General features: G+C 46.7%; 1 protein-coding gene across 27 annotated transcripts in view; it reads left to right on the top strand.

Annotated features, from left to right (window-relative positions):
- The window catches only part of PPIP5K1 (diphosphoinositol pentakisphosphate kinase 1), a 39,784-nt gene extending 25,452 nt beyond the window's left edge, over nucleotides 1-14,332 (top strand). For 10 of the 27 annotated variants that reach the window (XR_014934220.1, XR_014934224.1, XM_015873244.3 and 7 more), the window contains 4 exons: nucleotides 3,556-3,618; nucleotides 10,837-10,974; nucleotides 11,383-11,496; nucleotides 12,646-14,332. Coding sequence is in view for 20 of the 27 variants with exons in the window: in XM_015873244.3 (XP_015728730.1) it covers nucleotides 3,556-3,618; nucleotides 10,837-10,974; nucleotides 11,383-11,496; nucleotides 12,646-13,277 (947 nt within the window). In the remaining 7 variants the exon portion in view is untranslated. Of the gene's footprint in view, nucleotides 1-3,555; nucleotides 3,619-3,941; nucleotides 4,053-5,275; nucleotides 5,479-5,527; nucleotides 5,725-6,069; nucleotides 6,250-10,836; nucleotides 10,975-11,382; nucleotides 11,497-12,645 lie in introns of those variants that run through there. The other 17 variants (XR_014934221.1, XR_014934223.1, XR_014934225.1 and 14 more) reach the window with 8 other exon arrangements.
- The last annotated feature ends 73 nt before the right edge of the window (nucleotides 14,333-14,405 follow it).

Below are 14,405 nucleotides of genomic sequence, written 5' to 3'. Positions count from 1 at the left end.
TGTTGACCTCAATCGTGCTAAACCAAGGTTCTATTGAGACATGAAACCTCAGACTACAGAGTGTGGGTTGATGTGATGTGCTGTGGGAAAGAAGTTGAGCACTGAAGACCCGAGCTGTGTGCTGGTCATGCAGAGAAGAATCTGAGATGGCTGTCAGAAGGCAGTGTAATAGGTGTGCTATGCATGCAGTAGGTGGTGTGTTTGGACAGAACACCACAGAAGGACTCAAAGGTGGAGTTATTGTGAGTGGTCCATAGAAACTGCTGTACAGGTCAGCAAGACAGTCTGGTAGGATGTATTTGGATCATCAGTGCAACTGTTGCTTGGTGTGTGTTGCTTGGATGAAAGGATGTTGCCAGCTGAAGATTTATCTCCAGATGGTATAAGTGAATTATGCATTGAGAAGCAGAGAGGCTTTTGCTACTTTCAAGGAAACTGTAGCACAGAAGGCTGAAGTATTCTAGAGGAGTTGTAGGGATGTAATGCACCAGTGAAAGTGTTCATTATTATCCCAGTAAGACTGTGTCAGGTGTTGATTAGAGTGATGAATGACGCAAGGAAGAAGGCTTAACATATCAGGGTGGAAAGATGTTACCCATTCTGAGATCTGTTGGAACCCCATGAATACTGCTGTACAGAGGCCATGATGTACACCGGCTTTCTGTGCTGCTATCCAGTGTAAGAGAAAACTGCAGTTTTTTCACCTCTTCAGGGAGCTTCATAGCACACCCCAGGCTATGTGTGTGATAGAGGCGAGGAAGGTGAACTGGAAGGATTTGTCAAGCCCTGCTGCATAAGTCTGAGCTGCCCAAGGAAGCACGTGCTGGCTGACCATGGGTTCCAGAATAGAAGTTTGTGGTGTTTGGCACAGGGCAGGGGTATGAGTACCACAAGAAACACTGAAAAGGCCAGCTAGAACACTGACTGATTTTCTTCCACACCAAGTAAATACCATAGGTCCAGAGGCAATTATTAATTCTCAGGGAAGACTGTCAAAGACTGCTTGTTCTGTACCCAGCTGGTACCAGGGCAGATTTTGTTCAGCCCTACCATTCCTTGGTGCAGTGCTGCCTTTCTCTGTCAGCTGTGTACTAGGAGTGTGCCTGCAATTGGCTCCTTGCAGTCGAGGTCCAGGGCACGTTCCTGCAGTGCTAGTCTAAATTCCGTGTTCTGTGCCCTGAGATGCAGCTGTAGACCCAAGTACTTACAAGTCAGACTTACTTCACTAACATGTGACTAACACAGCCCAGAATTATTCATCTAGATGTTACATTTCATTTTTCATATTTCTTGGAGTGTTACAGCACCCTGTGCTACCAGTGCTCTGTTGCAATCATCATAACTGTGAGTGTAGCAGAAACACTGAGTCACAACCTGCAGCAGTGATGGGGCACCTGGTGGGAAGGCAGGGCCAACCCAGGGGAGCTCAAGTTCATGCAATACATCTGGGTGACAGGAAGAGCTGGAGCCAGGATCCACCCCTTCCTGACCTCATTTAAGGGTTGGCAGTGGAGGTGAGGGTATCTCTCTGCAGATCCCTGTCTATCTGAGGCCTTCCAGATGTAAGCAGCTTTTTTTCCTTTCATTTCTGTGTCTGTGGCTGCTGCATTTGGGCTTGTCTTCATTTGCTGCAGCCAAAGACTTTGCCACCCTGCTATTATCACTGTACCTTCCATCACATTATAGTGTTACAGTGAAGAACTGTGAAAAACAAGTAGGAGGCAGCAGGGCATTTATCTCCTGAAGGTAGTGTGGAATGTGAAGTAAGCCTTTGTCCTGGGCCTTTCCTTTTAAATGAGCACTAATGAAATGATAAACGTTGGCATTGAAGTCAAACACCACCAGAGCTGAGTGCAGTAGGTGACATGGCTACAGCAGACATTTGGACTACATTTGTATCAAGGCCTTTTTCTAAGACATCAGGCAAATAATCTTTAAAAAGTCTCCAGATTTTGGAGCACATCTTTGCTGATATTTTTCATGGCTGTGATGCTTCAACATACAGCAGGTGGCTTGTGGCACTTCATCAAAGACTTGCTCAAGTGAAATTAAGGTGGCCCTAATTTCTTAAGTCTTTTTGCTTGGCGCTGGAAGAGGGCAAAGAAATGCTTCATTGGAGGGTGTGCCCCAAGCTTAGGTGGAAGGAAGGTCCTCTGGTGATGCTTTGAAGTTCAGTTGTCTGAATCCAGTAGCCTGTGTTGCTGCACCATCTAAACTGATGTTCTTGTGAAGGCAAAAAGGAGATTTGAGTGGACTGATGGCAGCTACCATCTGTGTGACTGCAGCACCAGGGTTTGTACGGTTCTCAGAGGACATGTGTAAAGAGCTTTGCCATCTATTTGTAGCTTAAAAAGAGGGGGGGAAAAAAACAAAAAAAACACCAAATTTTTTAAGGCTGTTATGTTGCAAAGGAAGATTGAAGCAATTTTGAGAGCTGATTTAAGCGTATTATGTGGGTAAGTCAGTGGGTGTAAATAGAGAAGCACAGTGTAGCATAGTTAGTATGTGAATCTCCTTACCTCAATATACAGTGACAGGCATGTATAAAGACCACGTTGATCAGGTAGAATGAATGCATTAAATAGAAATGTCATCCTTAGGTCCTGAGTAGTAGTGAAAGGTATGACTGGACGAGTTCTCCCATCAGATTCCACATGCAGATGATCTGCTGCAGAGCATTATTTCCATTCTTTCCACAGTAACTGAGGCGTTTCCAGAGTGGGAATAAACTGAAGATTTTTTTTTTGTTTGAGCATATGGAGACTAATCCACAAACTCATCTATTTGTGCCCCATTAGGTACATATTGGCTATCTCTGCATTGATTCTGATGTGTGATTTCTGTGAGGACTTGGTCTGGTCTGATTCAGGAGAAGCCTGAGGATCAGTCTCACAGGTGTATTCCAAAACCCCTTCTATACTGATATGCTTTGAACAGCAGAACTGCAGAGAGATGTAATCATGGATCTTCTGCTTGTTCCCTAATTACTTCATTGATTTAACTTTTGGTTTCATGAATAGCTCTGCTTAGCTCGCATTTAGAGGATTTTGAGCTGCATTTAGCAGTGCGAAGGCTGTTCAGTTCTGTGCAATAATCTTTTCTTTGGGCAGAGGTGAATCCTGAGAACTGTAGTTCCAGGGTTTCAGGATATGTGGTGGTGCTGCTGATTTCTTGGTACAGCTTTGTGGCTGAGTGTGGCCTCTTTGCATCTCTTGCTGAACTGAGTTTGGGTTGCTGTCAAGACGGCTGGAAGTGTGGTGGGAAGGTATGGGCTGCTGTCTGTGATGGAGGGAATGACACTGATGTCTTCGAAGAGCCAGGAGAGACACTGACAGGACAGTGCAAGGGAAGTGGGGAGCCGGTGTGTGTGAGGAACCCAAGAGATTCCGTCAAATCTGCAGACATAACGTGCCTGGGGTACGGCAGGTGCCGATGGAGGTGTGCTAGGGGGATCCAGCAGGAGGCGCACCTGGAAGGGCAGAGCTGAGCACATGAAGCGTGGGGGTTTCTTAGGGGCAGGCTGTTAACTGAGATGATCTGTTTTTATTTCCTCAGAGCTCTTGTCTATGCCAGCCGTAAAACGATTTTCTGTGTCGTTTGCAAAGCATCCGACTAATGGTACGTTTGCTTCCTTGATTTGACGTTCCCTCACACTTCTAACCCCATCCTCACGTTCAGTTCTCCTCTCTGCACATACTCTCAGCCTTCTTGTGGTTTTTTGCGTGTCTGTGTACCTGGTGTCCATGCTTCACCTTCCCCCATTGTCTCCTTGTGACTGACTTGTTCATTCATCTGCTGTTACTGCTCAGTGGTTCCTATGCTGTTTGTGGGAGGTCTGTCAGACTGCATTTGTGTCCCAGGTGAATAATCAAGAGCAGTGACTGTGAATGGTATTCCTAAAGCAGCCTTTAAATCCACTGCTGATGTAAGGCCTTCTCTAGTTCTGCCTTGCAGGGGGTGGAGGTTGTTGGAAGAATGCCTTTGGATCTGAGCTGTGTGTGGGAATGCCTGCTCCATATGCTAAATGCACCAGCAACTTTGGTCTTCAGTTTCTGCACTGCAGATCTTCAGGTCTAAAACAAGAAGAGATCCTGGAGAAGTGCAGTCTGTGACAGGAGGGCGGGTGGTGCTAGCAGCATTCCATAGCACAGTGGTCTTAGGAGACTATGAAGCTACTAGTACTCCTATTTGCAGACAGGTTTGTTAGGTTGGCCCCTTGGTTACTCCAGAGTGGTGTTGGTGGGAGTGCAGATGTTTTCCTGGGAATGGTCTCTCCAGAATTTCCATGTGCTGTTGGTGTACAGCACTGCCTTGGCCCTGCCACCTTCCTGAGCTAGGAGGAGATCAGCACTATGCCACACAGTGTGACTTTACTGTCCTCACTCCTGTCATGCTGGTACCTATGACAAGGCTTGCTAAGGAAGGATGTCTGACAGTGCCTATGTTTATTCACCATCTCTGCTTCATAGTGCCAGTAACCTGTAACTGGAACTGTGGGTCTCTTGAGGTTAAAGACCACTAACTCTGTTGTAGCAGATTCCTTGAGCTACTGTTTGTTATCCAAGTCTTGCATAGAAGCTTCTCAAAACATTTGTTTCATAGCATCGCTCCTACCCATAATTCATGCTCCTTCTAGTGAGACAATTTAGAACCAAAGCAGATCACAGAAAGATACTGAGTTAAGCATTGCTGTCCTATGCGATCAGGGCTGCTTCTGAAATCCTCTTCTTAATAAATATGGAGAACCTCTGCTCTGTGTGATCTGGAAGGTGAAGGAAGTCCAGAAGACTGTTATAAAGGCTGTTTTGGGAAAGATGAAAGAGGGAGGGGCAGCTAAATGTGGCGTTATTGCTTCAGCTATCCAAAGGGAACCTACTTTCACTTTGCTTGGTCTTGTTTTTCCCAGAGGGGCCAGCTGCTCAGTTTGCTTGTATGTCTGGGTGCCATCTGAGGAAATGTGTGTGTCAGCAGGATCTGTCATTCTATCTTGTCAACAGAACTTGTACCAAGCAGCAGTCTGTCCTAAACCATAGTGTAAAGCAGCTGCCTCCCATAGAAGTATAATAAAGTGGAACTGAGCATCAGGTTTTTCCCAAGGACCCAGTGAATATTTCTAATGGCAGTGTGCATCTTAGTCTAGAAAGCAGGTGTGCAGCAGGTGTGAGCATTAAGTTTGGCTCAGATGTAGCACTGGTTTTAATAGCCGCATGAACCACTTATCCGAGGACACAAAAGTTTCTCATAGCCCTAAATCTGGATATTTTTTTTTCTAAAGAGCTGCTTCTACTTGATGAGGTGGGATGGGTGAAAGAGAGCAGTGGCCAAGCACAGGATCAGGCCAGATGATTTATGACCTGATCTCATGAGTCTTGAGGCTGCACGAATGAAGACAGGCCTGTGGATTAGGATCTTGTCTGCCATGTGATAGCAAGAGCATCACAAAAGATTGCACAGGGCTCTCTTGAGAGTTTCAAGAAGGTACGTCAGCACTTCTTTTTTTCCACATGCACTAACAATATGTTCTCAGTTGAGCCGTGCTGTCCCCCAGCAATACCTCGCCTTGCCTCCAGTTGCTTGGTGTCAGGTCATTTGTTCTCCTACATCTGATGAAGTGAGAAGCTGCATTTGGATGCAGGACTCTGCTTTGTTGGCAGTCTGGATTTCTTGTCTCCGCTGGGAGGGTGAGTCTGGGACGATGTTCTTATGTTGCTGAACCCAAAATGCGCAGGACTTAGAGATCATCCTGGAATTTTTTCAGTCGTCTGACTTTCACTTACAAAGATGAAACCTCGTCATTCAGCTCGTGGAGGGACTGCCCACGTGCACTGTGTTTGGCAGAGGCTGGGTCAGGTGAGAGCCTGCCCTGCTGCCTTCTGATTTGGGGTATGTAGAACTGAGAGTATTGTTGTTCTTAGTGCGGGAGGGACTGGGCTGTAATGCGTGATGTGGGTCACCTCCTGTGCAGCAGTCCTATTGCTGGCAGCTCCGTTTCCTGCATCTCTACATTTTGTTCTGTTTCTTAGCTGCACCTCCCCGCTCCTCTCACTCTTTATGGCCCCTTTCCTCCAGATGCGTTTGAGCACCACCACGTTGCCCAGTTGCTGCGCCGTTTTTCCTCTGACTATGCCACGAGCCGGAACATCTCCCTGGATGCCACTCTAGCCCATCACCTCCAGCAGTGCTCCTACCACCTGCGCCTCTTCAGGAGCTGGCTGATCTCAGGGCAGGATGACTTGGAGTGTCTTTACGGTACTGCACGCTGCAGCTGCCTTAGTCCCATGCTCATAGACCTGAGCAGGGACCAGTGTCTGCTTGAGAATGCAAAGTATGCTTTGCTTCTAAAAAAGGAAAGCCTTTCCCCTCACTGCATCCCTTACATCTCTGGATTGCTGCTGCAGCAAGGCGTGTGGGCTGTTGCACCGGCAGTTTTGTAGCCTTAGGAGCAGCCTTTCCAGGTGGAGCCAGTGCTCTTTGTGTAGCTCTAACTCTGCTCTTTCCATCCTGGGCAATTGTTCGTTGCCTTCTTCCTTTATCCAGGGTAAGCCAATAAGCTTTCTGCAAATGCTGTTTTCCTCCCAGTGTGGTGTCCTGCTGACGTGATGCACCTGCCCAGGTCTCAGTAGCGTGCTGCTTAGTGTCCCCTTGTTGATGGAGGAACCAAAGGGTTGAGAGTGTGAAAGGAAAGAATATTAAGGAGGCAATGTAGCTGATCACATGCAGAGTGAATGAACGTGCAGTGGAAATTTATTTAGGGGAAGTGAGTGCTTATGGGACTGTATTGTTTAGAGAGACCAAGTTAAGCTAGTGTAGATGCTGAGCTTCTGTGCGTCTGCATTGCATGGCATCTGTTTCACCTGTTAGGATGTTTGCAGCGTGTCACATGGGGGCAGGTACATGATTCCAGTATTGAATCTAGATGTTATAAACCAGTGCTTCTTGAGTATTTGTCAGCCTCTGGCACAAGTGGGAAATCTGATGAATTGAGGTCTCAGTGCTCCTAAGGCAAGCAGGAGATTCCTCTCTGAGAGGGGTGTCTGGCTGGGGGTGCACCATAAAACCTGCTCAGTGCATGTGGCTTGCTGAATGTGTGGTGTGATGCATGGAGTTCTTTCTTCATTCAGACCCGTATGTGACAGAGGCAGACACAGCACAGCTTCTCAGGCAGTGAAGCAACAGGATCAAACATTTTCAAAGCCTAGAAAAGAGAATTTTTTATATACAGCCTATTTATTCTCGATACAGCCCTTCCTGTCAAGTAGGCAGCTTGGAGATGGCAGTTGCTTTTCATCTATAATTAGGACAATCCTTGGTCTCTTAGCAACAAATACTAAAGAGGATCAAAACCGCTTCAAGGGATGAGATACTGGAGCAAAGCAGACTGCTCCAAAGCTGAAGCTGAGCTTCCTCTGCTGCAGATCTCAACCTTCCCACGTGAGCTCCAGTGGAGAGAGGAAATGAGTTCAGCACTTTAGGCAAATAAGCTCAAAATATTGCAGTGCAATGCTGGTTGTGCCACCTATTCTGATGTAGCCGAGCTGATGAGCTCTGTGCATCATCATAGTAGGTTTCCTATGTGGAAATCAGGTGTCTGCACTCAGTAAGTTCTTTCTGCCCCCTTACCCCCCTCAGTTTGACTGCCATTCAAACCACAGTCAATTAGTGTCTTTGGAACCCTTGCTGGTGTTCTTAGAGAAGTATCTCCTGTCTTTGTAGATAAAAGTCCGAATTTCTCCTTTGTAAAACAACATACTCCCCTTCCCTCCTCTCCTCTCTTTCTTGGCTCTCAGGTATACTTCTACCTAACCAAAGAAAAGAAGGAAAAGACAAAAACAAGGAGATAAAAGTATGTGCTTGTCATCCATAGCTGGAAGGATCAACAGTGAAGCCTTGAAGTGATCCTTTTGGGAATCTGTGCTCATCTAGTTTGGGAAAGGAAAGGTGTGAAGTGCATTCATGTTGGTAACGAATAGCACTGATAATAACAGCAAGGGTCAGCTGTGAGGAGGAAACAGAAGGAGCATGGGACAGTGAGCAACTGGGTAGTAAGACAGCAGGTGATGTTCAGCGTAAATCCATGTTGGGTAACATGAGGAAACTGCTCCAATTTCATGTAGAGCTGACCATCAACACTGGGCAAAGGAAGACATCTGCAGTCTGGGAAGGGTGGTTTTGGTGGTGGTATGAGTGGCCTGGAGAGGAGTGGTGGGGATCTGCAGTTCGGCCTCTGTTTCAGCACGAGAACTGGGATGTTTCTAACAGATCAAATAGGACACAGCATCAAATAGGAGTGAATTAAAAAAACAACTCAGTGAAACTCCTTGTAACTCTATGTGAGGTGTTAAAAGTGCAACTTTTAAGTGGAGGCTGGAGAATGTCATGAAAAAGCTGCATCATGTTCAGAGCATTTCTGAGCTGTAAGGTCACTGCAGGCCTGGGGAAGGACTCACCACGTGCTGTCTGGTCTTGTAGCCTGTTGTGAACATACACTTCTGGCACTGTGGGCAGGGAGCAGCTGACCAGAACAGACCTTCAGGCTGACTGTGCAGACTTAAATTTAGAAGGGCTTGCTAGCAGAAGTCCTAGTTCATGTGCATATTATGTACACATATATAAACACCTACGGGTATACACATGGCATATTGGAGCTCTCCCAGCAAAGTATGGCTCAACTGACAAGCGTGTTGGAGGGGAGCTTGCTGAGTGTGCTTTCTCCCATACCCTTCAGAATCTGTACTGAGACTGGGACAGGTATTTCTTTGCCCCAGAGGAGCTGACATACAGAGCTTTGGCATGAAGAACTTTGGGGATGTATCAGTGCCACTGCTCTACCTCTTGCTTTCAGGATTTCCACTATGCAGGAACAGGCAACCTCTTGGCGCCAGCGCAGAGCGCACCAGCAGATAGATGTGTAGTAAATTGGTAACTGCTGCCCATGAAAACGTGTATGCTAATTTTCAGAGCTCTCCGGTAAAAGTATAATACACAAAAACAGTTGATTTGGGCCAAAAAGACTTCTCACTTGAGCCTTCCTTGGCCTCTATCTATCACTAGTGTTGTTGGTGTCACACCTTCCTTTGACACTGGATCTTTGATTTCTTCTCTTTATTAGAGGTTTGCCCATGCACTCACATCCCTGTCGGTGCCTCCAGCGTATCTTGCAACAACATTGCTTTGCCCTATGTTGTATTTAAACTACTTTCCATTTTCTTTGGGGGTCTTGATAGCTGAGTCAACTTTGGTCTCTGTGAAGGCAAATTCTGTTGTGAGCTGAGCTCTATGCTCCTGCAAGGCCATCTCCAGTCTGCTGGTCTTTAAAATCGTTACCTCACTGCTTTCCTTTAGCTTTGTCTCTCAGAGTGCCTGTGAGAAAATAATGAATAAACACTCTTCTTTATTCAGGAAGGACTTTTCAGCAAGAGGAAGAAGAATGTGGTGTTTTTTTTCTGTCTTACATTTCTAGCCAAAGATTTATTATCCTTCATGTCTCAAATTAATGTTTGTGGCACAGGTAACCCCTCTGGGTGGCTGGAGGGTTCTTCATCTCCAGTGGCTGTTATGGTAGTGGATGCAAGCAGCACTGCAAACTGGTGATGTTCTGGTCTGTAGCCTCCTTGTATGACACGTAGTCACTCTAAATACCATCTGCTGGCTCAGGTTCCTTGCCTCTTGCAGAACTGGGTTAGATGAGTGCATTGGGGCAGAGATTATCTGATGAAATCTGGAGGTGACCGAAGGACTGGAACAATGACATACGTAGCAGATAATCTGGGTGCTCCAGGTTCTCTCCTTTTTAGGTGCAGGGACTAATTGTAGCCTGTCAGTGTGCTGAGCAGCAGTTTTGCCATGTGCATCAAAAGCCAATGCACTTTTTTTCATTTCAAAGTAATTTTTCTTACCTGTAGGAACAGATCCAATTTCTTTCCTTTTTTTATTTTTTTTTCTGAACTCCTCAGAGGGAGCTTAGGGCACAGAATGGGACGCCTGGGCTAAAGGAGTTTAGAGATCTTTAAACGTGAGAAGCAGAGCAGAAGGAGCCTTACAACCATATGCCCAGCGACTCTTTTGTTTCTTCCTTGCTCCTCTGACAGTTTCAGGCTGGCTCACTGGCACAGAGTGCTATCAGGAAGTTTGGATGAAGAGAAAGGTGCTTTGCTGTAATACTCTGCTGACTGGATAGCACAGAATTTATTGAGTGGTTGTGATGCATCTTAGCTCTCAGCAAGAGTCTGTTAGATGTTGATATGACTTTTACTAATTCAGGGTTTTCTGACAATGAAGTCTTCTTTGGGGACACGTGATTCAAATAGTTGTCTGTGGAGGGGCCTATCAGGTGTTCACTGCAGGGTGTGGTGGGAGGGAGGGGGGTTCTTTTCCCACTCTTTGCAAAGGCAGCAGTGCACCGTAACTGATGGATGGGTGGAGGGTGGACTGTGTCTCAGGTTGGAGTGTTGCTGATGGTGGGAGACTTTTCTTGGAAATTCTGCTGACTTCACTCAGTTTTTTTTAAGCTTCTGTAAACTGCAGAACTACACCAGGTTTCCCCTCTTAATCAGATAGTTTAGTGAAAGAGAAGCAGGCTTTGCAGCAGACCTTGCTGCTGCTTCATATTTCCTTCTCCTCCTCCTTTTGCGTATGCCTGGATGCTTGCTTTCAGGTCTGTAACTGCATGTGATTGCCTAATGGCGATTTGGTGATTTTCTTGGCCTAGAAAAGGTGACCTTAGGCCTGAGTGTGGCTGTTGTTTGGTTCTCAGACTGCCTAGCTCCTTAAGCCGTGAGTGGTTCTGCACAGATTTAGATTGCTGTTTATTCATTTTCTGATTGGGTTTCTTTCCAGGTTTTGAAGGCTGTTCCATGGTTCCCACCATTTATCCCCTGGAGACCCTGCACAACTCCCTCTCTTTGCGGCAGGTCAATGAGTTCCTGACGGCTGTGTGCAGGAGTTGCAGTGAATCACATGTTCAGTCTACTGCAGGTACTGATGAGGTGGGCTCGTCTCTGGGTAGGGCAGAGCAGAACATAGGGACTGTTGGCCTTTTACAGTGTGGGGACAGGCTGAGCAATAAGCACAGTCACTGATGCCTGTCCCAGAGAATTCTAGTCCTGCAGTCAGCTGTGGGATTCAGCTCAGAGCCATCCAAAGCCACACATGGTTGGTCGGGTCTGTCTGCTGCTGGTTGGCACAGTGATGTGGATACAAACTCCAGCTTGGGAAATCTGAGGCTTAGGTTCCCAGGGACTGGGGGCGGTCACAGCTCTGTATGTGCATTCTTAAACTCTTTCCTGAGCGCCTGTTAGTCATTGCTGAAGAATGTAGACTCTGATTTGATTCACTGAATGTTATTGACCTGTGTATTTGTTTTCTTTTTTTTTTTTCTTGGAGCTTTGTTTGATTCAATGATTGGCAGCCAGATACCAGGGGATCCCTTTATGTCTCAGCGAATTCTGTCATCATCCTCTTTCCCATTGCGCCAGCGGTCGGATAAGCCCCCTTGGTGTGAGTGTGCTCTCTTCTTGATTAGGGGTAAATATGGTGGAGAAGGAGGGGAGAAGAGGGTAGAATGGTAGAAGCCAAGTATTGGTTTTATGCTTTGCCATCTATGGAACAGAATCAGAATGGGGAAGTAAGAAAGAGGAAAATAAGTCTTATGCCCTGTTAGAAAGCTCCCAGAGAAAGATGGAATAGGGGCTCTTTATAGGACTGTGTATTACAGGGAAATCCCTTATTGGATGGATATTGTCTCTCCAGGCGTCCTCTACTGAGTGCCATAGGACATGGAGAGCCTACATGCACTTCATTTTCATCTCAAGTTCTGTGCTCCTCCGTGACACGTGGCCAACACAGTGTCAGCATGTGGAAGCAACTTCCTTACCCCACCAGCCACATACATGCCACACTGAGAGCTCCATATAGGATAGCCTACCATTTAACTCCTCACCTAACTCCTTGCTTCTCATGGTCTCTGCAGAAGCGGTGACTATAGTTTGTCCCCTTTGCTGATCAGACTACATCTTGAAGGGGAAAGACTCATCAAAAAGTTTAACAGCCTTAACACAAGTCAGTGTTGCCAGTGAAAGGGCAGATCTGTTCTTCTCCTGGCTGTTTGCTCCTTTTGCCTGCAGTCCTGTTTGCTGAGCTGTCACTGAGGTCAAGGAACTGATCTGGCCAACAACAATTGTTTAATCCTCCCCCTTTTATTGGACTAGGTATAATCTAAACCTATTCTCCAGTTTCACTCACTGTACAGCATAAGGCAAGAACAGTCACTGGTGGAGAAATAATATTTCTTCTTCCAGAGGAAGTTGTAGTTCAGCATTCAAGGACTGTGTATGTCAGGATCTAGGGGTAGTGAGGCTGAAGATGAGTGTCCCGTAACAGTGAGGAAATGAAGAAACGGCTTTTCCACTCAGTACCCAACATGAAGATTCATGTTGCTCTATAACTTCAGTGTAGCACTATATAACAAAATGTAAGTGTGGATTTTGTGCTTGTGTTTTCATCAGCTGAATTGCATGGATGCATGGCACGTAGGTGACCCTCACCCATTTCTTGTAGAGCTGTGGGATGGTAACAGCTTGGGTTTGCTCAGGCTTTGGGCTAGGGAAGTATCAGCTAAATGTTTAAGATTTTTCCTCCTCTTTGCAGACAGCAGTGGCCCTTCCAGTACTGTCTCCAGCGCAGGCCCGTCCTCTCCGACCTCTTTGGACAGCTGCACTCGTTTCAACTTCGCTGAGAAACTTTCCGTCAGTCCCCCCAAAAACGAGGAGCTGCTGAGTAGCCAGTCCCCTGAACAAGGAGAGAGGCAGCCTGATAGTGGAGGGCTTGGTGGCAAAGTGGGCATGTCTGAGTTGACAGTGACAGAGCCCAGTGCCCCAGAGACACTGGCTTGCAGTAAGGAGAACCCTAACCCAGAGGATAAAAGTATGGTGGAGCTGGAAGAAGATTCAGCTGAGGAAATGTCAGATCCAATTAACATAGGGAAACCAAAGAGTGGTGCAGAGTCTGAGATGAGGCCAGCTGGGGAGACAGTGAAGCCAGCTGAGGAGGATTTAGGGGTAATTACCGGCCTGGATCAATTGGGGCTGGCCAAGAACATCTTGCTGCCCTGTGAAGAGGAGCTTCTGGGAGAGGCGTTAGACCCAGAGCATGTGGGTGAGGAACCATTTGTGGGGCACAGTGCTCTGTCAGACCAGCTTCTGTCTGGTCAACTGTGCTGGAAGCAACCACTGCCTCTTGAGACAAGTATGGAGGAGCTGCAGGAGGATCAGCAGAACTAGCAGCTCACTGGACAGCACACTACAAGCACTTCTAGCCTGGAGGCAGCCAACTTCCTGCACAGCACTTCATGCAGATGGTTGTTCATGGAACAAGCCATGTCCCAACTTCATAGGACTCCAAGTTGTGGAAGTTTCTGCTCTGCTCCTACGTAACTCTTTGCCATCCAGCAAGAGACAGTACTCTGCCTACCATGTTAAACAAACAGCAAATGCACCTCCATCGAGCAGGGATGTGGCATTGTTTTGGTTCAGCATCTCCCCAGGACTGTATGCTCACTGGGACAGCAGAGGATTGGTAGAGCTGAGGTTTTTGGAGTGGTGAGTCCAGAGGGACAAATGCTCCCTGGTGATTAGTAGGCCCATAGGCTTCAGGGAAGGCATTCTGGGTTCAAAGTGATCGGGTTCTTCACAACCATCAGTCTCCTCTCTGTTCCTTCCTTCTCCTCTTGATCCCCACTGCTGGCTGCCAAAACTGATCCAGAGCAGCAGTAGTGGGAAGAATAGGAAAAGGAGAAAGCATTCTGTGTGAGTTTGAGAAGTGGAGTAGTGAGAAGAACAGGTTCAAGGCCATTTCTTGCAAGAAAACCTCTCTCTGGAGTGGACTTGAATGTTTCCTGCTGGGCTGGCTGGAGCCAGGGATCCAGCCAGAGAAAGGTGTGCAGGGAGGATCTCACGGGTTTTTCTTGTTCCCAAGAGTCATGTGAGGTAAAGCTTTGAACTCTTGGTGACAGAAATTAAGATAAACTGCTATTTGAGCAAATCGGGATTATTAGAAACCAATAAGGAGAAAAACTTTATTCTATATAAAATGAGATATATTTAATACTTATTTATGTAAATGAGTTGTGAGCACAAGCCTGAGGGCAACGTTGACACAGGTGCCCCTGCCACATCCAAAGTGCAGGGCAGGGCTGTGCCTCTTGCGCCTCCTGTATTCATGGACAAGTCTGTGTGTTTGTCTGTAGCCATGATATACGTTTTTGTGAAGCTCTGCCCAAAGATCTCTGTGCTGTGTTGTGATGTGTGTTCACAGTAAATCTCTGCTGTGGGTCTGGTGTCTGTCTTTGCTGACTTGTGCAGAGCTTGCTGATGCTCAGGGCAGCAAGCCTTGCTTGTTCTTGGCCATTG

This window comes from Coturnix japonica, chromosome 14 (genome assembly GCF_054131305.1).
Source record: "Coturnix japonica strain WE chromosome 14, WE-NBRP24, whole genome shotgun sequence".
NCBI classification, from domain to species: Eukaryota; Metazoa; Chordata; class Aves; order Galliformes; family Phasianidae; genus Coturnix; species Coturnix japonica.
Note: the sequence above shows the minus strand (reverse complement) of the source record. Positions and strands in the feature narration are given on the sequence as shown.